Below are 25410 nucleotides of genomic sequence, written 5' to 3' on the forward strand. Positions count from 1 at the left end.
CCTGGGCACACTGGACTTTCGTGGCTGACAAACTCATCTGACTTGAGGCCAGTGACCCTGAGGAGGGCTCTGAAAGAACTTCAGGGACTAAAAACCAGTTCCCCGATCAGAGGGAGACAGTTCTCGTGCACTATACAGGCCACTAGAGCAGCAGCCAAAGACAAGGCAAATTCCAATTTCATGACTTTCAATTAGGTCCCTGGCTTTCTGCATTTGTTGAAGATAAAGCAGAGCTATTTATTAGGTGTCTGCAACACTTCCTAACTGAACTTCCCTAACCTCTGAGGACAAAAACCACAAGGGCAACCTGTTCTTTCACAGCCCTTTCCTGGTGCCACTTTCAGAAGCAGAATATTGAGATGTATATTTTATATTTATAAATATTAAATAAGCCAAAGGTGAGTAATAGCCTAAGTTTCTGCTTTACTAACTGGCACAATTTGGTGCTGGAAGGGAGGCAGCCACTTAACAGCAATAGCATTTGTTGGTATCATCTTAGTTTTTTTCCTCCTTTCCTAGGCAGATTATAAAAGGTGATTTCTGAAACCCTTCACAATAGAAAAGCTCAAGGGTTTACATTCAACTGTGACACGACTGAATTCATTAAGAAGCATGTTTCAGGTTGCACTATAATTTCCCTATGTAACATAAACCTATGGAATCTGACATAAGCTGATTGCTCATGCTGGTTATTTTATTTACATTTCTGAATGGAAGGGATTTCAATACTCATAAAATATCTAACTGACTTATTATTTTTCATCTGTTCTCCCCGAGCAGCTATTATAAAATAGGCATAGAGACAGAAGGCTCAACTTGTATGACTGGTTAAGTAAGCAACCAGGGAAAAGTTATTGCTCAAAAGCAATTTTTCAAAAATTCAATAAGAAGCTTGGGGCCAAACAAGAGATATGGTTATTCTCAATGCCATCTGAAAGATAAACGTTAAGTGACTATATTCGTGATCTCTGTCCAACCGAGACCTATGGGAGTAGGTGGTAGCTTCACAGGAACTCAGGGGCCCAGAGTTACTCAAGTCTTCCTCTCTAGACCTAGTACTAAAAGACATGGCCTGGTGTAAATGGGACACAGGTGAATGGGGAGAGTGGGATTCCCCTTACAACCCAGAAATATAAATGTGCTTTTATGACATTCCCCCTATGAAAAGGGAGAAATGTCCAAGATGCAGAATTGACCAGCAAAATTCAGCTTGGAAGAGAGGGACAGGAGCCTTATTTTAGTGTCTTAATCCAATAGCCTTTCATTATTTCTTAAAATTAACATGATTTGTGCCTATTTTTAGAACCGGTGACTACTGGACGAATCTTTGACATTAGCAGTGGGCTCTGGGAAATTCTGAGTGGTTCTTTCCCATTCTCTCTCCTCAGGGTCATGTAATTGTAGTCTTAACTTTCGCTAGCCCATCCTGCTCACAACCTCTTCACACTGCTTCATTTTCTAAACCAGGATGGCCCTTGGCCCTCATTAACCTGTCATTATTAACAAAGAGAAGATATAAAAGAGAAAGTTGAAGATGGATGAGTATGAAGGTTTTTGCCTTATGGCAGCTACTGTGTGAATCTGAGGCAAGACCTTTCTTATTTAAATTTTGAATTGTGGAGTGTTTAATTTTTGATAAATTCTAAAATTTAGATAAATATAATGAATACCACAGTTTACAAAAAACATTGTAAAGATGAAAGTCCTCTTAAAAATATATAAAAATAAAGAGACCTCTTTCTATCTCCTCTTATTTGACTGAAAGGAATTCTAACCAAATAAATTCTTTTAAAAGGAAAAGTCTTCATGAGTCTAAATTGACTTTTTGGGTCACTAAATCTTGTGTGAGGCACGTGAAAATAAGTCATTGGTCACTTCTACTCAAATGAATAAATATGCAAAGATGAACTAATCTATTGTTGTGGCAGCAGCCTCTGTCTTATACTGATACATCTCCTGCCTACCTCAGACCGCCTACCACTAGACTATGAGTTACTTGTGAACTAGGATTGTATGATGTATTTCGCAAAGGTGCCCAATAATGATCTGTTCATTGAATGAATAAATGAACAAACAAATTCATTAGTATTAACATATAAATATAATGAATTCAAATGTCAGAATAATCGTCACCATATTACAGGATGTTCTAAAACAACAGTTAACATATTTTTCAATGCTGAGGCTCTTGAAAAACTAAATTTTAAAAACAAATTAAAATAAGCTCTATTGGAGTCCTCCATTCAATAAGCCAATACTGAAAGAAGAATTTTTTCAGGGTATCCAGGATGAACTGCATGTTCTAATGCAGTTTTTGTGTTTTTTTTTAAAGGAGGTATTACAATAGCTAAAGTACACAAAGAGCAAATTAATAAGAGAAGTCTACAAAGTTATGGCTTAGTTGAATTAGAGTCCCTGGACTTCCCATAAGAGCTAAATCCCAAAAGGATCAGAGTCAAGTAAATAAAAAATCCAGCTGAATTTTATCAGAGGGCAAAGTTTCAATTCTGAGTACCCCAGCAACGCAGGAGGAATTATGTGTGAGATTAGTAAAGTGCCTTCATCCACACCCCAGCCAGAGAACATTCTTCTATCTCACTGTGACTGCAGGGAAAACAGCAGTGTATTTGCCTGCCAAGAATAGCTGCAGCTATTCTCTAGCTAGGAGCTTACCAAAACGGAGAGATTAAAATTTAATTGTAAAGCTGCTGCTACCTGGGAGTAAAAGCTTGAACTCTGGCTTCAGAAATAAATTGGGACTCCAGCATAATGAGTAGATGAAAACAATAGCTGGAGTGTCACTAATAAAGAGTGTGAGAATATGCTCCCTTCCTAAATTCTTCCCCAAACGCCTCCTTCTCTGTGTATCATATGGTAATGTGCAAGAGTGCTCAATGGGAACACAGACCTTTGCTACACTTTGAACAGTACATATACATTTTGTTTCCAGAATGCTTGAAATTATAGGATGAGGTCAGAGGGTGGTTATGTGTCTGAATTTCCCTGACTATCAGTTCTCTTAATTTTGTTGAGCATCGTCTGAAGCCCAAATAATTTATTTTCTTGAAGTTGGCTGTCAAGATGGACCTGAGGAAATCTTAATGTTATTACAGAACTAAGAGAGGTAATTTAATTTCCCCTCAAATTCAGATAGAATGCCATTAACACCCAATCTTTTATTTAGGCCTTCTCAGCATTAAGGAACACACCTAAGTTATACCTATTGGTATAACTAGCTACTGAAAATTCCCAATTTAGCAAAAAAAGCCCAAGTTATGATATTTTAAACCAAAAGGTTTATTCTGCTCAGTTAACATCCCCCATGATCCTTCCCAAACTAACCCTTTGATTTTGAAAGAAGAGTGATATATATTTCTACTTTATATTAAAACTTTTTTGACCATTTCAGAGAGTTAATCAAATTCTCTCTGAATCATTACAAACTGATGCCTATTGCTGCTTTAGCATTACTGTACATTTTTGATAGGAGGGTGGCATTCTCGGTGTATGTGACATAAATGACCAAGCAGTTCTTTAAGTGGCTTGCTAGCAAGAACAAGAATGAAATGAGAAGGAATCAGTTTGAAAGACATAAAAGCAAATGTGCATTCTTTAAAGTATCCGAGTTCATCAAATGAGCTTATACTATGAAGAGTTCTGTAGGCAGCTTATTTGTCTACTTATGTCTCTGCCTTTGCAGTGAGCATTTTTGCACCCCTGAGTGCCTTTCTACTTTCTGACAACCCAGTTAAGCCTCTTCATTTAAAACTCTTCTCCACATTAATCTCCAATAGGAAGACTTACCTCTCTATCAAAACCATTTTGCTATCCCCACTCCACCATTCTGTATCCCTATTACTGTATTTGGTTTAAAAGTTATTCTTTTTTACTTGTTAAGTTGTGAAGTGACATATTATTGAAACAAAGCATATATACCATGACTAAAGGGCTATCTATTGTGTGATTTCAAGCAAATCGCTTAACTTTAATGACTTAGACTTCCCTATAACATTGGAAGATCACAATGTGTCCAGGATGGCTCAGGTAAGAATAAATGAGAATATAAATACACTTCTTTAAGAAAAAGATAATAGCTAACTGAAGTCCAAATTATTCTTGGTTTGGAATTGAAATACAGTAAGTAGTCATACTAATGTAGTTCTTTCGAGTATTAGAAATTTGATTGGTTGGGGAAGGAGCTAAATTCCATTCAAGGAAAAAGTTAAAAACTGTCCTTCAAGGTTATTTTTTTCTGTATCCCATTATTTTCTCCATTTAAAGAACTATGCCGAGTCTCCAAAAAACAAAGATGTTTTCTAAAACAAAAATCAGTAGGTTTCCTAATGTGATTTTAATATCACTAGTGTCATGGACTTGGAATGAGTGATTTATATCAGAATCTAAGCACAGCTCTTCTAAAAATGGCTATGCAGTCCATTTGCCCACATGCTAATGATTAAGCAATAAATATATTAGTAGCAGTTACTACAGGATGTCCTACACTTTGGCACTGAGATTTTTACTTCCAGGGGAAAAGATAATTAAATATACTGCCAAATAAATTCAGGGAGAGCTTTTGTGAACATCATACTTAACAGACACATGTTTACAAGGTAAGAGGGTGCTTTCCATAAACTTCAAACCTGAATTAAATCCTGGGGAAGGGATATAGACTTGCATTGAAAAGTTCATTGTCCTATCTTTTATTCTTTTTTTTTTTCCTTTGAAAAGAAGAGTTCATATTTAGAAAATTTGGATGAAGAAGAACATGAGTGATTTCACTAATTTCTCACTCTGGTTCTTTTTGAATAACAATGAGAGGAAGCATGAGAAATAATACCCTTCGAGAAAATAGAGAACATTTTTTCTCTTGCTACAGATACGTCAGTTAATAAATAAAATCAAAAGTGGAATATACCAGACTGCCCAAATAAAGACTTCAGTGGCACTAACAATAGAACAAAAATTAAGATTCTGACCTGTCACACAGTAGATTCACTTTATTATCAGGATAGTCTTTGGGAAATGCCTCAGATATATTGCTGTGGAAACAGCATGGCTATAGAACAATATTTTACAGGACTATAAGCTTGGTAACAAAGATATTTAAAAAACTATATCAGTTCTTATGACTTAAAAAAATTTCATAGCTTTGAAAAATAATCAATTTTCAAACAAAGTGAAGAAACTTCTCTTCACTTATTGTCAGTTTAATTTCTGCATGTGGCCCTATGTATTTAATAAAGAAAAGTACAACTATCATGTTTTTAATATTAATAAATGAAGGCAGATGGAGAATATAAAAATTTTTTTTATATTTCATGTCACTTTTTATGACAATGGAAAATTAAGCACCTTTAAAAATAGTATTTTTTTTCTACTAGCATGTATCAACATATAGTTATAATTTTCTATCAACTTCCCTAGTTATGAGGACAATCTTTGTCCTGGAAAAATGATAAAAATAGTGAACAAACCTCAAACATTTTGATCACTATGCAGTAAAAGATATTTTGGCATTTATAACTGCTTATTATCTTTTAAAATGTAATTTTGGGAGAAAAATGTTAATTATTTTGGGGCAGGGGCTGAAGAAATCCCAGTGAGACATTCTGTAGAGAGGTCTTTCGTTAGTGTAACATCTGACCTTCTATATCTTTGGAAATCATGCAACTTGGCTAATGTAGTCCTTAAAAAATTAATCAAGTAGATTGTTAGGCCCGAGTTACAGTGGAGCCAGCCAATTATGAGTTGCTCAGAAATTCATCACTGGCATGTCCAACCACATTTTCCTACATAAAGATTAGTAGAAATATGTGAAGACAGGGTCCATTCCCACCCCAGCACAGTGTTCAGTGAAACAAATTTCAACAATGTTTTCCCTTAGCAGAAACAAATAATTTATTTGGGAATTTTCTTGATTCCTGTCTTTACTCATAACACCGTTTATGTTTTGTTTTGTTTTTGCCAACATTGCAAAGGCTGCCCTATTTAGTTAAAACTAAACCAGGGATTTTTATATGCAAACACACTTCTGAATTAAGAGCACCAAAGTCACATGCCACAAGCCTGAATTCATCACTGTTACTGAAATCCCCAAAGACCAACACTATCTTTTCACTGCTGTGATAACGCCCTCCCAAGGCTTACTGAGAAGAAAGCTTGGATGCAATAGAGAAATGAAAGGAGCCAAAGTAGGTGAAGATTGGTTCTCTAAGGAGAGGACAGTGCTGCTCTTGCACAAAGAAGCTCCTTTCAGATAAGCAGAATCAGATTCCAGTCCACTTGTTTGCTGGCTACCCTTACTTTGAACTCTCATATTTAACCCAGCAGGCTTCAAAGCAGGTGAGAAAGTGACCTACCACTTAAAAGCAATTTTTCCTTTTTCAGGAATTCTGGCCTTGGAGAATATCAGCTCTAATATCAGCACATTCCACATCTCCAGGGATTTATGCAATTTTTTCATTGCTGTATGTCTAATGTCAAGTTTTATCTCAGCCAGGAAAAATAAATCAGAAAAAAATGTCCTAACTCACAGAAAATGAGACCTTATTCCATATTATTTTATTCTACCATACAAAAGGAGAAAGGGAGCTAAAATCACGAACCATGCCATTGGTTCCCTTCCATTTATCAAAATCTGATGTGCAATGTGGATTTTTAAAAATCATTGTTCCCTAGTGTCTTGCTTTGAAAAAAAAGTAATCTTTGTTAACAAATACATTTTAACAAATTCAAACTGAATTTACTCTAGCATGTACGCTAATATAAAAAGATATTAGAAGAGGAAGAGACAATGGTGACAACTAAGGAAATTTACTTAACTTGCTTTGCCTTACTAAACAGAAAAGCAGTATGTTTCACAGAAAAGTCTTCACTCATTTCTACTATATCTGACTTAATTGAAAATCCTAACAAAGGCAGTTTGAAAACTTACCAATAGGTTTTATTCTATGAGACATTTGCCATGGCTAGAAGTTGAAACATTTTTTCCACTTTCTGTGGTCCACATATATACTTATAAGGTACCAGAAGTATAGCACTAACAATATTGTTTACAGATTTATACTGTAGGAAATGCATTTTGAGTTTACTATTAGTACATAGCTCCCCCAAATGTGAAAGGGGTAGGGTCTCCTGCTATAGCTGTGCTTTGGTAATGATGATGACAATGACAGTGGCGACAACAGCTAACACCTAGTTTTTACTATGGGCAGACATGGTTCTAAACACTTGACATATTTTAAACACATTTAACCCTCACACACAGAAAAGACCCTGTGCGGTAGTACTATTCTCACTTGACAGCGAGGGGGAGAAAAAGTTAAGTAAAAAGTCAACGTTGCATAGCCAATAAGTGTCAGGGTCAGAATCAAAGAAAAGCAGTCTGGTTCCAGAGCCTTTGCTCATAACCACTCAGCAATCCTGCCCCTTCTCTACCTTGAAAAGGTGGTACTAACCAGGTGTTCTAAAATCCTCTTTTGGGGGGTAAAGTCGAGCAGGGCTTCTCATTTTAATATGCATATAGAATGGCCTGGGGATCTTGTTAAAATGCTGATTCAGGCAGTCTGGAGTGGTGCTTGAGATTCTGCAATTCTAACAAGCTCCTGGGTCATCAATGGTGATGCTCCCAGTGCATAGAACAAACTTTATTAAGTGGTGAAGATGTAGGATGTGAGCCTCTTGTTCTCTTTCTGGCTGGCGGGCTATTTAGTCATTTATAGGTTATGTCTATACGCTGGAGACTTTCCATACCACAATCATTTTCCATCTATTCTTAAATGGAACCTGCCCTTAAAACTGCTGCATACTGAATATTGGTTTGCAGGTAATTTCAGTAAATACTTAGCTTTTAGGAACTTAAAACATATATATGAAAACCACAGGGATTGGTTGTAAGAGGTTGCTGTTGGGCACATTTTTAACACTATATATCACCAACTATACAAATACCAGAAGATAGAAAATAAATGCCTATTCGTTGTTCATCAACCAGAATCATTGTGAATTAATATCTTTTGGCCTAAAAAAGGAGCTTCCACTTTAAAATCATAATAATTCATTCTCAGACTGCTAGAAGAGTGCTAAGGAGCTTGTGCTATGCAATCTTCAAGGCTCTTCTGGTACATCCGTGATCTCAATAAAGGCAGGCACTACCTACTAATACCAATGGACAGAGCTGATGATGAGTACACTCCACATTAATTTTAGCCAGTGCCTCATGGAAGTACACCACTAACATCTGCCACATCTCTACTCCAGACTGTACATCTCCCTCCTCGCTCTAGTTCACCTCCTTCCCACTGCCCCGAGACAAACCCAGTATTGAAGTAGCTCTCCCATTGCTTGCCTATGGTCTCAAATGCAAGCTGCATATTTTTTCCAGTTGCTAAATGGATGGGATTCCCTTTCTAGGCCATTTTTTCCATGCTGGATTACACAATAAGGTCATTTCAGTTTGAGATGCACTCACTCAATCAGCACCACTGCATACAACAGAGTTATGGTATAATCACTAAGCTTCCTCTTTACACCAAAAGAAAAGAGGATAGTCAGCTTCCAACCCAAATATCTATAATCCCTGAACAACAGAGAAAGTCATTCTTCTTCAAGCTTGACCCAAAATCAAGTGTGGTCTCAGACTCCTAGGCCTACAGCCAGTGGCAACTTAACTCATTATACAGTTGACCTTCGGGGAAAAGGGAAACCAGTGCTCTTACTACTGGTGCCAGAAGAAAACCAACTAATCTTTAAGGCACAGAACAAAATATTCTTAAGGCAGGAAAAGAAATTGTGAGGAAACAGGGAGTTCGAATGGAGGTATTTAGAGAAAAATATTGAAATCACATTACCAAGTAAGGGCTAGTGTTTCTATGGTTCTCAGTGTTCTTCTATTTGGGAATAAATGAATCGTCATTTTCTTTTTAGGTTTGAACTCTTATTACCTGGTAAAAATGCAAAGATGTTCAAGAAAGACACATTATTTAAAAGGCTTAGAGACTTAACAAGAATTCTCTTTGGTAATTTTACTTTGAGCCAATGATAGTAATTTATAAGTTTATGTAGAAGAGTAAATAACCATGGGAGACCCTCTGTAGAATCAGTCCTCAAGTACTTCCTGGACCTGCATAAGGAAATGGGGAAGTAGTTCAAAACCAAAGGGTAAAAATAAAAATAAAGGTCTACACATGGTTCTACACTCCAGGGCGCGGAAGGTCAATAAGAACATGCAGATGCTATAACAGGGAGAACCTCTGAGTAAAGAGGCACATCTGTGCCCAGTGTGAATGTCCTAACTGTCCCATATTACCTACTTATTCTCCATCTTAGTCGCACTCTTGAATTGAAAGTTCAGAAAATACTTAGAACTAATGATTTCATTTAAATGGAAAAATCAAATGGCTTGTTTATAAAATAGGAATTTTTTTTAAATTCCAAGAAAATACATTTAAAAGAACTGGATTATTCTTTAGCTAGTAATAAGTGCTATGTTTACTACCAAACGTGATCTACAAAGACCAACTTTATAATGTTATGCCATTGTTTTCTTCAAACTTTTAAGCAACAAAAATATAGCTCAAATCACCGAAAACTTGTGTTTGACATATTTATGGCAGCAAGTTTACAAATCAATTCCTGTAATTTACTATAACAAGTATCATCCACCATACAACTGGTTTAGCACAAACACATTAGAGATGGTTTTTTGTGTGTTTTACAAATGCTCTACACAAGTCCTTGAGATCATACTTACAGCTTTAGCAAAAACACCCATGATTTCAGGAAACTGGTGTGTGAGAAGAGCTATCATTGCTGTAGAAGAACACAGTCCTGCTGTGAAATAGATGAAAAAAGGAAGCTCCTTCTTTGGGTAAACAGATACTTGATGAAAGGCTGCAAGGGAGAAAAGGTAGAAGTAGATTTTATTTAAGACTAGAGTGTAAGCCAGTTTTAATATTTTCAAGCAAAATCTATTGTCTAAAACTAAAAAGAAAATTAATTAAAAAACAAAAAAGAACAAGAAGTCTCTGGCTAAGCAAGGTAGAAAAAAGTTATCCATTATTTATTCCAGTATCCACAGGGTATCCACATAGCCAGAGGACTGTGCTGGCCACTGGGAATAGGATGGCATCGTGGGAAAGAACACTAATTGTAAAGTCATGCTGAGGTGGTTCTGAAAAAGAGCTTTGTCACTTATTAGCTGTGTGATCTTGAATAAGTTGCTAAACCCTCTATTAGTTGCTAAGGAGTTGTTATGATGAACACTGTAAGCCTTTAATAAATGTAAGTTATTATAATTCTTGCTCTTTGGGAACTCAGAGGGGAGTATAGAAATCAAGAGACAGACATGTGGTTGGAGATTTTCCAAAACCATCAGTTATTTATTTCACCCAGTTATTCTATACTAGAGGCCCGGTGCACGAATTCATGCACGGGTGGGGTCCCTCTGCCTGGCTGGCGTCGGGCCGGTGGCCAGGGAGGGCTCCAGGGCATGTCTGGCCCTATCTCGCCCAGTCCCCATTGGCTGAACCCCAGCAGCAAGCTAACCTGCTGGCTGGAGCATCTGCCGCCTGGTGGTCAGTGCATGTCATAGTTACCAGTCGGTCAATCACTTGGTCGGACACTTAGCATATTAGGCTTTTATATATATAGATGTGGCATCTCATTGAGCAGTATAAAAATTGAACTAGAATACCAAAGCCCAAGGATTCTGGACATAAGTGAAATCCCATGTCTTATTTTATCACATTCAAACATTTACTCAGGTATTACTTTTCTAATAATTGGGTATTTCATTACCAATAGTATTCAAGTACTTATATTTTATTTGAAATTTGAAAATACTTGTATAACAATGCTAAGATGAGCCTATGACTATGCTTGGCACACAGTAGGTGCTAAATAAATGTCTGTTGAACTAAAAGCTATTCTGCGACTTCATTAGTCCAGGAAGTTAACTGCTCAGAGCTGGACACAAACCCGAGGAATTCCTAATGTAATATCCTACATAAGTAAGGGATGACTAATTCAGTGCTGAATCAAGGTCAGCTATAAATTTCACTTTTTTAAACATAATGATTCACAAAGCATATTACACCTAAGTTTCCTTCAGTAGACATGATATTTTTAGGTCCTATACTATATTCAGAAAGTATAGACCCAAAACCAAAAAAAATGTCCAGGGTCTTGAGTCATGTTTAAAGTGAAAGCACAACAAATCTGACTTTTAAAAAAAATTATAAACATTAGAAGCTGTGGACAACACTATGCTTTCAGCACCCAAAAAATAGCATTCCCTTATGCCCCATCCCTCAGCCATGAGAGGCCAACCTCTTCCAGCAAACCACGAGAACCAAACCATGGTGTTCTCAAAGATGGGAAAAAATACTTACCAGTTGGTAAGTATACCAATGGCTACTATAATTGCTATCATTTGAGATACAGCAAAATTAATATTAATTAAACTGTACAGCATTTTATGGTTTACAAACTGCCTTTTCATTTATATTATTTTTATATCTTTTAATGTAAAAGTAATATAAATTACTAAGAAACAGACATTATTCCCACTTTATAAGGTAGGAAACTGTATATCTTTATTAAGATAACTTCCTAAAATATGAGATTTTTATACTGTAGAAGAGACCTAATTATTTATTTTTTGATTGCTTTCTATAGATTCATTTCAGTCAATGTTTAGCTAATACATCAATATAATGGATGACTAGTACAGAAACACTCCCTTGGAAGTAAGTTCAAATTTCATCACTGGCTTGTAGAGAAAAATTTATCAGGAGGCATAAAAGACAACCAAAGAGCTATGTGAACTAAGGGAATAGTTCAAGTCTGAACTTATGAGGCTCATAGCAAATTCCAGAATGCTCTAAGTCATATCAAGGTTGAAGGAGAATTGAAAACAAAAAATATTAAGTACTCCTGAGTATTAGAACTCCACATTATTAAAAATGTGTTCATTCTACCATAGTCAGAGACAGAAAAAAATACTCTAAGAACACACAATATAATATATCCCTGGAATTTGCATATGAGTCGCACCCTAGAAATAATAGTGCTGCCAAGAAGCGAACTGTCTGTTCTTATAGCCTATGGCTCTGACAATACATGATAATAACCCTGGTTTTAGTCATATAATTACTATGTAAAGTTGGCCTTACATCAGGCAACCTTTGTGATGATTTGGGGGACATTATTTTAGGCTAAATGTATTAGCTTAATATAATACACTCTTAAATACTGATGCTCCATAATTAAAAATATGTTTCTTTGCCTTAAATATCTTTGTTCCTGTTAAAATGGAAAGACAGTAATAATTACTACCACCACCATCCTAGGAAAGAAAATTTCTCACCCATGACCTGCTAATTGCTAAAGTCAATGGATTCTTCTAAGTAATTACGTACCTTACTTAATCTCTCAGATACTCCTCCTCACTTGGAAATATTTTCCTCCTTTTAGTTTCTAGGATATCTGCTTCTGGCTCTTGTCCTGTCTCTCTGACCACTCCTTCACACTGAGCCTTCCAGACTCCTTATCAGTCACTCATTCCTGAGACATTTTTGTGCCCTCACGGTTCCACCCTTAGTTTACTTCTCTATCGTTTCCCTTAGTGATCTCGTTTATGCCTAGAAAATTATGACGGTGTAATAAAATATTTCATTTTAAATGAACATGTATATGTGTCTATATAGGTGAGATGTAATACGTGCAACATACTCAAAGTCTGAACTCATTTACTCCTCCACTCCTATTCCCAAACCTGCTCCTCCTGCTATATGAAGGATTTACCATTCAAGTCTCAAGTCACCTGAGTCAGATTTAGGAATCATCCCTGACTTTGGAGATGTAGGCATCCCCCATTCCAGCTTCCTAATAATCTATTCCATACATACAGCACTCAACTCATTGTTTATCAGTCTTTCTATTAACCTGTGAGCATTTTAGGTGTTCAGAGCAGGCTAAGGAAGAAAAGGTACTAATAGTTAACATTTCTATTGAGTACTTATAATGATCTTGGCATGTTTATAAGAATAAATTAATAAACATGACTAATTCAAGTAATATTTCTTGAAAATCAATTTTATGGTGATAGTTACGGAGATACATAGAGGGACAATAAAGAGAATCCTGGCTTTCAAGCTTAAAATCTAGAAGGGGGAGATTAAGAAGTACACGAAGTACTTTGATAGTTCAAAGAAAGAAGAGATAACTTATCTATCTCAGAGCATGGAGGAAAATAAAAAACCCTGGAAGAAAAATATCAGCACACCCAACTTCTACAATCTCTCCTAAATTGTCATTTGTCTGTTTGAACTTCGCAGCTCATTAAGTTTGAGGCTTGTGAAACGGCAATTTTCCTCCTTAGACTTCAATTCTAATGGCTCCAGAATTGTAAAAACTGTGGCACAGGTTTAAATCATATAAGGAAACATGGTACTAGTGTTTACTAACCTTCAGGTTTACTGGTTAAATCATAAAAAGAAAAGTTTAATAGAAATTTATCAGTTCACAGAGAAAAACAGTGAGTGGATGATAAGGACTGAGACAAAAAATATAGACTATTCTTTTGAGAGTCCAGCCTCCTGAGAGCAAGAACGAGACAGAAATGCTCTCAGCATTATAACCCTACACAGTTCAGGTTCTTCTCCTAACTTTCCGACTGCTCTTTTTAAAACTGGGAAGTGTAGTCAATCCAACTTCATTTTTCTTTGTAAAGACTGCTTTGTCTATTCTGGATCCTTTACTTTTCCCTACAAATGCTGGGATCAGCTTGTCAATTTTTGCAAAATCCCTGCTGGGATTTTGATAAGGATTGTATTAAATCTACAGATCAATTTGGAGAGAATTGACATATAAATAATGTTGGGTCTTCTATTCCATAAACATGGAATGTCTCTCCATTTATTCAGGTATTCTTTAATTTCTCTCAGCAATATTTTGTAATTTTTGGTGTACAAATCTTACACATCTTTTGTTAAACTTATTCCTAAGTTGTTTATTCTTTTTTATGCTACTGTGATTAGAACTGATTTGACATTTTATTTTTGGATGTTCATTACTATATATAAATATGTAATTGAATTTTGTACGCAAACTTGCTGAACTTGTTTATTAGTTCTAATAGTATTTCCATGGAGTGCTTAGAATTTCCTACATGAAAAATCATGTCATCTGTGAATAAAGACAGTTTCACTTCTTCCTTTCCAACATGAATGCCTTTTATTTCTTTTTCTTGCTTGAAATAAAGTCTAGGGAGGAAAGTTGCAGATCTCCAAATTGATCTATAGGTTTAATATAATCCTTATCAAAATCCCATTAGGGATTTTGCACTGACCAGACCCTCCAGGACAATGGTGAATAGAATGGTGAGAGTATATATCCTTGCCTTGTTTCCTGATCTTAGAGAAAGCATTCATTCAGTCTTCCACCATCAAGTATGGTGTTAGCTGTGGGTTTTTCGTAGATGCTCTTTATCGGATTAAGAAAGTTCCCTTTTATGCCTACTTTGTTCAGAATTTTATTTTATTTTTTTAAAAAGCTGGATTTGTGTCAAATATTTTTTAAAATCTATTGCTCTTTATTCTATTAATGTGGTGCATTAAATTTTCAGATGCCAACCAACCTTGCATTTGTGAGGACAATCCCACTGTCATGGTCATGGAGTGTAATCCTTTTTATATGTTACTGGATTAAATTTGCTAATTTTGGTTGAAGATGTTTATGTCTATATTCATGAAGAATATTGTTCTATAGTTTTCTTTTCTTATAATGTCTTTGTGTGGATTTGGTATCACAAAATGAGTTGGGAAGTGTTCTTTTTTCCTTTATTTTCTGAAAAAGATTTTGTGAAATATTGATATTTCTTTCTTAAATGTTTATAACATGCCCTCTCTTTTTAATATATTTAATCTTTGTGTCCTTCACTGCATCTAGCACAGGGTTCTATTCAAAAAATATTTGGGAATGAATTGTATTATGCAAGTACATCCAAGAAATGGCTAAAATAGTATTTAAACAGTATCTTGAAGTTCAACCAAAGGTACTTTGAAAATGGGGTAATACTATGAAAAGCAATCTCACAACTACTTTTTAAAAATCTTTTTAAAAAAGCTATTTATTTATTTATTTATTTATTTATTTATTAGAGAGAGAGGAAAGGAGAGGGAGAGAAACACATCAATCTTGGTTGTCTCCCATATGCACCCCTACCGGGGATTGAACCCACAACTTGGGTATGTGCCCTGACTAGGAATCAAACCAGTGACCTTTCAGTGCATGGGATGATGCTCAATCAACTGAGCCACACCAGCCAGGCCTCACAACTACTTTTAAGTTTAAGAAAACTAGAATATTTACTTACTAGGTAATAGCTCCTTATCAGCAGTCTCTGTGCAGCTGGGATAAGGGTGAAATAGATGGCCTTTCTCTAATGGATATGGAATCATTCTAAAAGCTGAGGAAAAAACAAAACAAAAACATGTTGACGTTCAATTCAGACTCATTTTCATCTTAATTACCTATCAAAGCTATTTTTAAGACATTTTATAGATTTTTTCACATAACATTTTCTTTTCTTTTTTAGAGACATATTCTGCTTTTTCTAAATGTGGCACCAATATAAGTACATTAAACATCTGTTCTACCAATAAACCAAATTAATATCACTGAGTTCAATCTGAACAACAAATCCTATGGAAACTCAGACAATCTCACTTAAAAAGGCTGCCTGTGAATGCAGTGAATAGTCAGAGAGATCAGGGTAACATTTGGAAAAGAATACTTACTGCCTTCCCATGTACACTGTAACAGATTAAGAGCACCTTCTATTCGCTTCCAGTGCTGAAGATGAAAGAAAGCATAGGCAACTGCTTCACTATCACCCCGTTTCTGAATGTGTTCTGGAGGTAAAATTAGACTTTTCATCTCTAGTAAGTACTAGAAAAATAACACACACACACACGTAGACACACCACAGAAAAAAGAAAAATTATGTTAAATTCAAACATCCACAAAAATGTAAATTCTAATTTTATAAAGTCAGTTTTACTTAAAAACAATCCATTATTAAGCTAGTTGAAATGACATTAAGGTCCTACTGATAAATATGTATAAAATGCTTTGTAAGCAAATTCCAATGACATTATTCCTACAGGTAAAAATAAGGTGATAAATGGCTTATATATGACCTTGCTAAATATAAAATGGAAACTTCAAATGAAGAAATATTAACTTCAGGTGAAGAGCAAATATTTACTTTTTTCAAATACTAATTAAGTGTAAAAAATAGAAACTACAGTTTGGGCACAAGACTTTGTGGCAACATTTATTTTTTTCTCATTCTCATTTTACAGGTAAAGGAACTTAATTATGAAGAAGTTCAATTGAATTTATATTCACTGAGAGCAAAGCACTTGCTTGTTAGGGAATAACAAAAAAACACTCTATTTTTTGGAACTTCCTCATGCAATGTGAAAGACAGATTTCTTAAGTTAATAATTACGACCAGACTGTGCTAAATGTTTTATTAGAGGTATAAACAGTGTTTACAGGAATATGGATAGGAGGTATTAATTTTTACATTTAGTTTTTATAACTGCTTTATTGAGATATAATTTACATACTTTATAATTCATCCATTTAAAATACACAATTCAATGGCATTTAGAATATTCACAGATATGTGCAACCATCACCTCAAAAGGAAACCCCTGTACTCTTTAGTTACCACCTTCAACTCCACCATTCCCGCTAAGCCCTGAGCAACCATGAATATCCTTTCTGTCTCTATAGATTGTATAGGCAAATCTATACAAACAAAATCACATAATATATGGTCTTTTGTAACTGGTTTCTTTCACTTAGCAGAATGTTTTCAAGGTGTATACATGTTACAGCGTGTATCAGTCCCTCATTCCTTTTTGGGATTGAATAATATTCCACTGTATGCATATAATATGTTAGTTTATCCATTCATCATTTGATGGACATTTGGCAGCTTTCACCTTTAGGCTATTTGAATAATACTCCCCAAAACATCCACGTACCAGTTTTTATGTGAACATCTGTTTTAATCTCTCTTGGGTATACACCTAGGAGTGGAATTGCTGGGTCATATGGTAATTCTAGGTTTAGGAGGTATTGATTCTGCTTAAGGGGCTGAAAATAAACCTCTTGATGGAATTTGGGATTGGAGCTGATAACATATAACATTAGATGGAATGTGGATGGGCGGATTGGGGGTGGGATGAAGAGAAGAACAGGAGGACATAGTCAAAGTACAGGACCAACTTGAGCAAAGGCACTGAGCCAAGAGAACAAGATGCACTGGAGGGATTAGTGAGTATGCTTGTTAAAGAAGTTAGAGCCTGTGAGTTCTAATTCATAGATGAAATTAAATCCTACCTTAAATTCTTGAAAAAAAAGTTTGCCTTAATATTATAATCCATAACAAAAGCAGTATAATCACAGTTATCACACTAATAAACTTATTATACTAATTACATGAAGATACAAAATTAATCACTTGTACATAAAGTGGTTATTTATATAAAGTGGTCAACTGAAAACAAACTCTTTTAGTTAGCTAAACACTTTCTGCAAACACTTTTCCTACTGAAACAGGTTTGAAATCACCTCTTTAGTTTTAAATAACTTGATACTAAGTTATGTGTATAAGGTCCAAACCACATTAACTTCTGTTATAAAATAAAGAGAAACATGCCAGAGGTGTCTCAAAATATATATTCTCACATTTCAAAATCTAAATTCCTCAGACTGTTACACAAACTAATGAGAAAAACAACATAAATTAAATAGTTGAATTTGTGAAACTCACTTTGTAAAACTGCTACAAGCAGGAAGAATCTTAAAAACAAAAAAGTGCAGTTGTTTCAAAATTTAAGCCTTAAGTTATTAATCAATATATATGTATACATAATATTAATATATCTAAATAATTTTCTTATATTGTGTTTCTTATAATGTGTTTTCCAGCACTTACTGAGCTTAATGCCTATCTTTAATGACTCTTACTCCTATACCTCAATACAGCTGAAACTTTAAAGAAAGAATAATTACTCTTAGTCTTGATGTAGCTGGCCCCCTCCTCAAAGTGTAAGAATGCAATTTGCTCATCAATTTACTTTAGCAGATGTCACAAGCTATGAGATTATTTACTAATCCAGTTTGGGGACTTAACATTTCCCATTCAGTTTCTTAAAGGAATGCAGCAGAGGTTGTGTCCTGGTCAAGCAAAGCCCATTTGCTGCCTGGTTGGGTTTTCTCCCCTTAGAGCCCTGTGCCTATATTCAAGAGGGTACTATTCTTCCTAATCCTCTCTAATCCTTGCCCATTTTTTTAAAACACAGTAAAAGATCACTCGCACCAGGCAGCTGTGGGAAAATGGACTCAAATAGCTGACCTCTGACATGACTGCTTATGCTCTTTGTAAGTGCACAGGGAGCTTCTTCAGTAGGAAGCAAAGAAAATGCGGCAACCACAGTGACGTCTCCATCATAAAAGAGAGTATCTCATTTTCAGAAGAAAATTGCTTAATACTTAAACCAACTTATTTCTATTAAAATTCTGCCTCATTTTACAGATAGAGACAAAATATACCAAATTATTTTCACTGAGTTTTAGAATCCTGAAGTCTTAAACTGTCTTTATAGCCACTTAGCAAGAAAATACTTTTTGAACAGCAACTATAATGTATATTTTCACTGTTTAATAATCTAAGTGACAATTTGGATAGTAATCAAACACATATGGCATGCTTACTAGGAAATGATACTTCAGGAGTTTATATTTTAAAATCTTTGTCATTAAAAAGTTTTCCTTATGCTACCTTATTTTTTTATTATGATGTCTTGCCTACTACCAAATGTCCTTTCCAATTTGACTTTAAAACAAAGCAAACCTTACTTTTTAGTTTCCAATAAGGCACTAAAATAAAATTACACCCTCAAAATATAAGGAAAATTTCTGGTTCAAGGAAAATATATTTAAAGAAGGAAATTATAGGATTATGACTTATTTTATCTTCTTCACAAACTGCTACTCAGGAATTTCTGCTAAGGGGGAGACATACAGATAAAAAGAAAAGGTATGATTATGGTACTAAAAGAACAGAGAGGAGAGAGCCATTATCTCTGCTTGGGAAAAATGAGAAAGATGCTTTTATAAAGGAGGCCACAGATAAGCAGGGTTTTGAAGAATAAGAAACCTGATGATAGAGAAGAGATGGAGCATATGTACAAAGGTAGGGAGATATGATAAGACATGACCAATCCAGGAAGTAGTGATGCTGGAGATAAGGAACAAGGCAGATGTGGCAAGGAGTAAGGCTGGAGATAGACAATGGGCCCAGACTGTGAAGGGCTTCTGTATGCAATATTTAAGGGATTGGTCCTTATCTTATAGGGGGTGATGGGGAACAAGCAGAGCTCTTTAGCAGAGTAAGATTTGCTGTTTAAGTAGATAACTTTGGCAATAACCAGAGTGGAGAGGGGTTGATGGCAGGGAGACCAGTGAGGAATCTGGTCTTTTTGTTGTTGTTGTTAATCCTCACCCAAGGATATGTTTTCCAATGATTTTTAGAAAGAGTGGAAGAAAGGGAGGAGGAGAGAGAAACATTTTTATGAGTAGTCAGGGAACAAATCTGCAACCCAGGTTCGTGCTCTTGACTAGGAATCAAACCTGCAACTCTTGGGTGTGCAGGCCAATGCTCTACCATTGAGCAACATTGGCCAGGGTGAAGAATCTGTTTTAAGAGTCTAAGCAAAAGACGGTAAATAGCCCTGACCAGTTTGGCTCAGTGGATAGAGCGTTGGCCTGCAGACTGAAGGGTCCAGGGTTCGATTCTGATCAAGGGCATGTACCTTGGTTGTGGGCACATCCCCAGTAGGGAGTGTGCAGGAGGCAGCTGATCAATTTTTCTCTCTCATTGATGTTTCTAACTCTCTATCCCTCTCCTTTCCTCTCTGTGAAAAAATCAATAAAATATATTTTTTTAAAAGACAGTAAATATCTATAATAATAAAAGCATAACATGCTAATTAGACTTGCATGAATTTCGTGCATCGGGCCTCTAGTATCTATGTATTTAGAAATGCTTAGAAAATATCTGGCAATAAATAAACCAAACAGAAACTGTGGTTACTTAAGTGAAGTAGAATTGGGAAGGAAAAACAGGAGAAATTTTACTTTACAAACTTCTGATTTTTTTTTTGTAAAATGTGCTCATTATTTTATAATAATAATAATAATAATAATAATTTTTTAAAGAATAGGCAGTGAGGGTGCAAGATGGTGACCATGGGGGTGGAGTAGATGGCTAAATCTGAAAGACATTTCAAAGGTTACAATACAAGTTGGTAATGTGGAAAGGGTAGAATAAAGTTTAATGAAGAGAAAAGGATAATGAAGTATTAAATTAGAATATTTAACTAAGAAAGGACAGGTAAGATGAAGAAGAGACAAATTTTTAAAAATTCAGTTGCAGACACATTGAAGTATCTGAAATACCTATTAGATATCCAGTTAAAATTTTTCATAACTAGACAGAAATGCACGTCTATAGATGGGGAAGCCGGAGTTAAAAGATACAGATTTGGAAATTATCAATAAATAAAATAGAGTTGGGGACATAATCCAAGGGCGGTATCTAGTATGTGCTACAGGACCTTACGTATTACCTCCAAATCACCTTATGGTTATATATGGAATAAATCAGAAACTGCTTGGAACAATTTTAACTAGTATTAAACTACGGATAAGATAATATACTCAAATAACTACTCATGCCTCTTGCTCTTCACTAAAAATATAAAAAATTAAGGCTACCTTGGAAGCTATAAAAAACACATAACGATGTATGGTCTGATGGTTTCTCTTATAACTCTAAAACCATGCCTTTGCTTATACTCAAATTCACTTTAATTTTGAATTGCTTTGATCTTTATAATTTATCTTTAGATTACTTTGTTTCTACTACTTTGTAAATCTTACAACAGCTTTTGACCAAAAGCAATATAATTCTGACCTGAAGTAATGATAATGCTTTATAATCTTCCTTTTAAAAGCAGGTTAAAGAAAAATCTCTCTGAAGGCATCTGAAATTAAGGTACTTTGGCCTTGATCAGTCATGCACACCAAGAACCAATTTATCTCTGCAATTAGTTTTCTCAGTGCACATTCTATGAGATTGGACAGGCAGGCCGAATGCAAAAAGTCCACATGGGTGTGTATTACGGGGGAGACTAGGGACGGTTCCCATAAAGAAAGTAAACAAATTCTCTATGAATAAACTGAAAATAGAATACTACCTAACAGCCTCAGGAGCAAAGGAAAGTGATCTTTTACTGAAAGGAGATGGAAGGGAGGCTAGAGAGGACATTAGCCACAGGAAAACTCCTTTCCACATGGTCTTACAGAGCAGCACCTCAGCGGGTGAGCATTTCGCTTCTCAACTCTTTCACCCAGGCCACAGTATGGCCTCCCCGTTTCCTAACTTTGGGTCCTAGACTTCAACACCACTTCCCCATTTCTCCTTTTACTACTGCTATGCCACTCAGAATCTCAATAAGGTGCCTGATTCCCTCTTATCTTTTAAATATGCTGCTATAATATAGGTAGTTTGGCCAATGAAATGTAAGCCTGCTACTAAAGAGGTAGTATCTTCTATGATGAATGGGACAAGTGTCATCCTACAGCAGTGATGGCGAACCTATGACACGCGTGTCAGAGGTGACACGCAACCTCATTTTTTTGGTTGATTTTTCTTTGTTAAATGGCATTTAAATATATAAAATAAATATCAAAAATATAAGTCTTTATTTTACTATGGTTGCAAATATCAAAAAATTTCTATATGTGACACGGCACCAGAGTTAAGTTAGGGTTTTTCAAAATGCTGACACGCCGAGCTCAAAAGGTTTGCCATCACTGTCCTACAGGCTTCAATTTCTGATCAACCAGACACATGGAGTGTCATACTAAGAACAATTACATTGAAGAGTAGCTCACTAACATTCATGGATTTAATGTTTTCAATTTCAATCATCTGGCTATCTCTAAACATCCATGGCTTATAAAGCCAACATTTTGCTAGGGCACAAATTTGAATCACGAGGCTTGTGTACACGTGTGAGTAACTTACCTAATGAATAGCCCTCGCTGGCTCTCCAGCATCCACATCTCAGCAAGTTCCTGACCCAGCCTCATGTTTACATTTCATGGGTGAAATTACATGATGTGATTGTATTTTTAACTATGGAGATTCACAATGGTTTTAGACCATACTAAGCAAGAACCTCGATGGCCTACTGTAATAAAAATGCTAAAGAATACCTTCTATATTAAAAAAAAAATTTTAAAAAATGTACAAAGGACCTGAATAGACATTTATGCAAAAAAGATACACAAATGGACAATAAGCACATTAAAAAAAGATGTTCAAGGGGGGTGGGGGGTGCTGAAAAAAATTTAAATAGTAAAAAAAAAAAAAAAAAGATGTTCAACATCATTAATCATTAAAGAAACGCAAACCAAAACCACAATGAGATACCACTTCACACCTCCTAGGATAACTATAATAAAAGGACAGACAATAACAAGTGTTGACACAAATGCACAGAAATTAGAGCCTCCCTCACACATTGCTGGTGGGAAGGTAAAACAGCACAACCACTTTGGAAAACAGTTTGGCCATCTTTCAAAAAGTTAAACACATAATTACCATATGATCTGTCAATTCCGCTCCTAGGTATATATACGAGAGAAGTGAAACCATATGTTCGTGTAAAAACTTGCACCTGAATATTCATAGCAGCATTATTCTTAATAGCCAAATAGTGGAACCAACCCAATTGTCTATCAATTGATAAGTGGAAAAATAAAATGTGGTATATTCATACAATGGAATATTATTCAGACATAAAAAGAAATGGAGTATTGATACATGGCACGCTATATTGTGCTAAGTGGAAGTCAGACACGGAAGGCCACATATTGTATGATTCCAAATCCATAGAGACAGAAAGTAGATTAGTGGTTGCCAATGATTGGAGGAGGGAGGAATGGGGAGTAACTGATAATAGGTTCAGTGTTTCTTTTTGGAGTAGTGAAAATGATCTAGAATTAGATAGTGGCGATAATCATACAACCTTGTGAAGATAGTAAAAACCACTGAAATATGTACTTTAAATAGGTGAGTTTTGTCATATGTGAATTATCTCAATTAAAAGAACACTTTTTATAAAAGTCCTTGATGGTGGGATAATACAGAATATGAGACATTAGAATGACTGAAATAGAATGCTGTGAAATCATTGAAAGATATGAAAGATTTTCTATTGTAAAATAAAAAATCTGACCATTTCTATAGTTGCTTAAAGATAAACAATCCTTTTTTTGTTTGGTGACTAAAAAAGAAAATGTTTGCTGAACCAAAGCCATAGTTAGTTCATGGAGAACAAGTCAAAAACCATGAAAATATACTGTTCTAATTTTTAACTATTACTATTATAGTTACTGTACACTGAAATTCATTCAGTAGATTAAAAAAATCTGTACAGGCAATCAATATTAATGAAATATCTAAAGCAAATTCATAGCCTGAAGAGATTTATGTGATCTTTCTCTATTGCACATCTAATAGTTTCCAGCTTTAACAAATTGCATAGCTCTAGACCTATAGCCTTTCTGTTGTAGTTATGTGGAAAGTTGCCAAAAAATGTTTCCTGCTAAAATAGCTTTATCCTTTGTCATTTTACTGGTAAGATTCATATAACATTTGACAAATTTGCATAATAAATTTGTAAGATTAAAAGATTTAATATATATATTTAAATGTCACTGTTTGTTAAGTTAAATAAATTATGACCCACAGTTGAAGTATGAAGATAAAGCCCATAAAGCCTTTATGTTTGCTTGGCTGTAGCTGAGAGTTAGGAATAGAGACCATAAGGGGGGTTGGGGGCGGGGAGAGAACCTTTACATACTTCATCACTTGTAAAATCCTAACAAACACAGACAGCCACAAATTCCAGAGCTCTCCCAGTTCATATAACACTAGTGTTATTTAAGTGGGATATTATCCTGTTTGATAACAGCCTGCTTAAAATGTCTATCCACAAACAATAATGTAAGGTGATACTTAGCTGGATATTTTAATAGAGTTGAACTGTCAACTGGCTGTGACATAAAGTTGGGGGGGAAATAGGTAAATTTCTACCTATAAATAAAAATGATTTTAAATTATATACACATTATATATTTGTATATATGTGTACATATATATTTAACAGTTTTATTGAGGTATATTTCACATATAACAAGATCACCATGTAAGTATAGTATATATAGTTCAATGATTTTTAGTAATTTATACAGTTGTGTAACCATCACCACAAAAAGTTCCCTTGTTCCTGTTTGCAATCAATCCCCACTCCCACCGCCAGTCCCAGGGAACCACTGATCTGCTTTTTTGTTTCTACATTTTCACCTGTTCTAGAAATTGCATATAATAGAATCATACAATATGTTGTGTCTGATTTCCTTTATTTGAGGCTCATCTATATTGTTGTATGTATTTATATTTTGTTCCTTTTCAATGCTAAGAAGTGTTCCATTTTATGGATATATCACAATTCATTTATTTATTCACCTGTGTGGATTATTTCAAATTTTTGGATCTTGTGAACAATACTGCTATGAACAATTGCATACAAGTCTTTGTATAAAAATATGTGTTCATTGCTCTTGTGTAGATACCTAGGAATGAGATGATAAGTCATACAGTAAGTACATATGTTTAGCTGAAAAACTGTTTTCCAAAGTAGTCATGCTATTTTACATGTACAGCAGCAATGTATGAAGTTTCTCCACATTCCTGCCAACAGCTAGTATTGCCAGTCTTTGATAATATGGGCATTCTAGTGGGTATCAAGTATATCATACTGTGGTTTTAATTTGTATTTCTCGATGGCCAATAATGCCGAGTATCTTTAATGTGCCTATTAGCTATTCATGTGTTTTCTTCAGTAAAATGACTATTTATATCATTTGCCAAAAATATTTTTTTTAAATATATTTTTATTGATTTTCAGAGAAGAAAGGAAAGAGGGAGAGAGAGAAACATCAGCGATGAGAGAGAATCACTGATCGGCTGCCTCCGCATGCCCCCTACTGGGAATTAAGCCTACAACCCAGGCATGTGCCCTTGATCAGAATTGAACCCAGGAGCCTTCAGTCCACAGGCCAATGCTCTATGCACTGAGCCAAACTGGCTAAGGCCCAGAAAAAATTTTTAATACTGCTTGTATCAGCCAAGGAAATGCTCCAAAACACAACTGAGATCTGTTGCACTGGAGAACTTATTTTCTACCCCCA

General features: G+C 35.2%; 1 protein-coding gene across 3 annotated transcripts in view; it reads right to left on the reverse strand.

Moving 5' to 3' along the window:
* The window catches only part of ST7L (suppression of tumorigenicity 7 like), a 144646-nt gene that overhangs the window by 79866 nt on the left and 39370 nt on the right, over positions 1-25410 (reverse strand). For 2 of the 3 annotated variants that reach the window (XR_013997112.1, XM_081111772.1), the window contains 3 exons: positions 15804-15954; positions 15380-15472; positions 9755-9894 (listed from right to left, as the gene is read on the reverse strand). Coding sequence is in view for 2 of the 3 variants with exons in the window: in XM_081111772.1 (XP_080967898.1) it covers positions 9755-9894; positions 15380-15472; positions 15804-15954 (384 nt within the window). In the remaining variant the exon portion in view is untranslated. Of the gene's footprint in view, positions 1-8995; positions 9125-9754; positions 9895-15379; positions 15473-15803; positions 15955-25410 lie in introns of those variants that run through there. The other variant, XM_081111771.1, reaches the window with a different exon arrangement.

This window comes from Myotis nattereri, assembly GCF_964212035.1.
Source record: "Myotis nattereri genome assembly, chromosome: 18".
Taxonomy (NCBI): domain Eukaryota; kingdom Metazoa; phylum Chordata; class Mammalia; order Chiroptera; family Vespertilionidae; genus Myotis; species Myotis nattereri.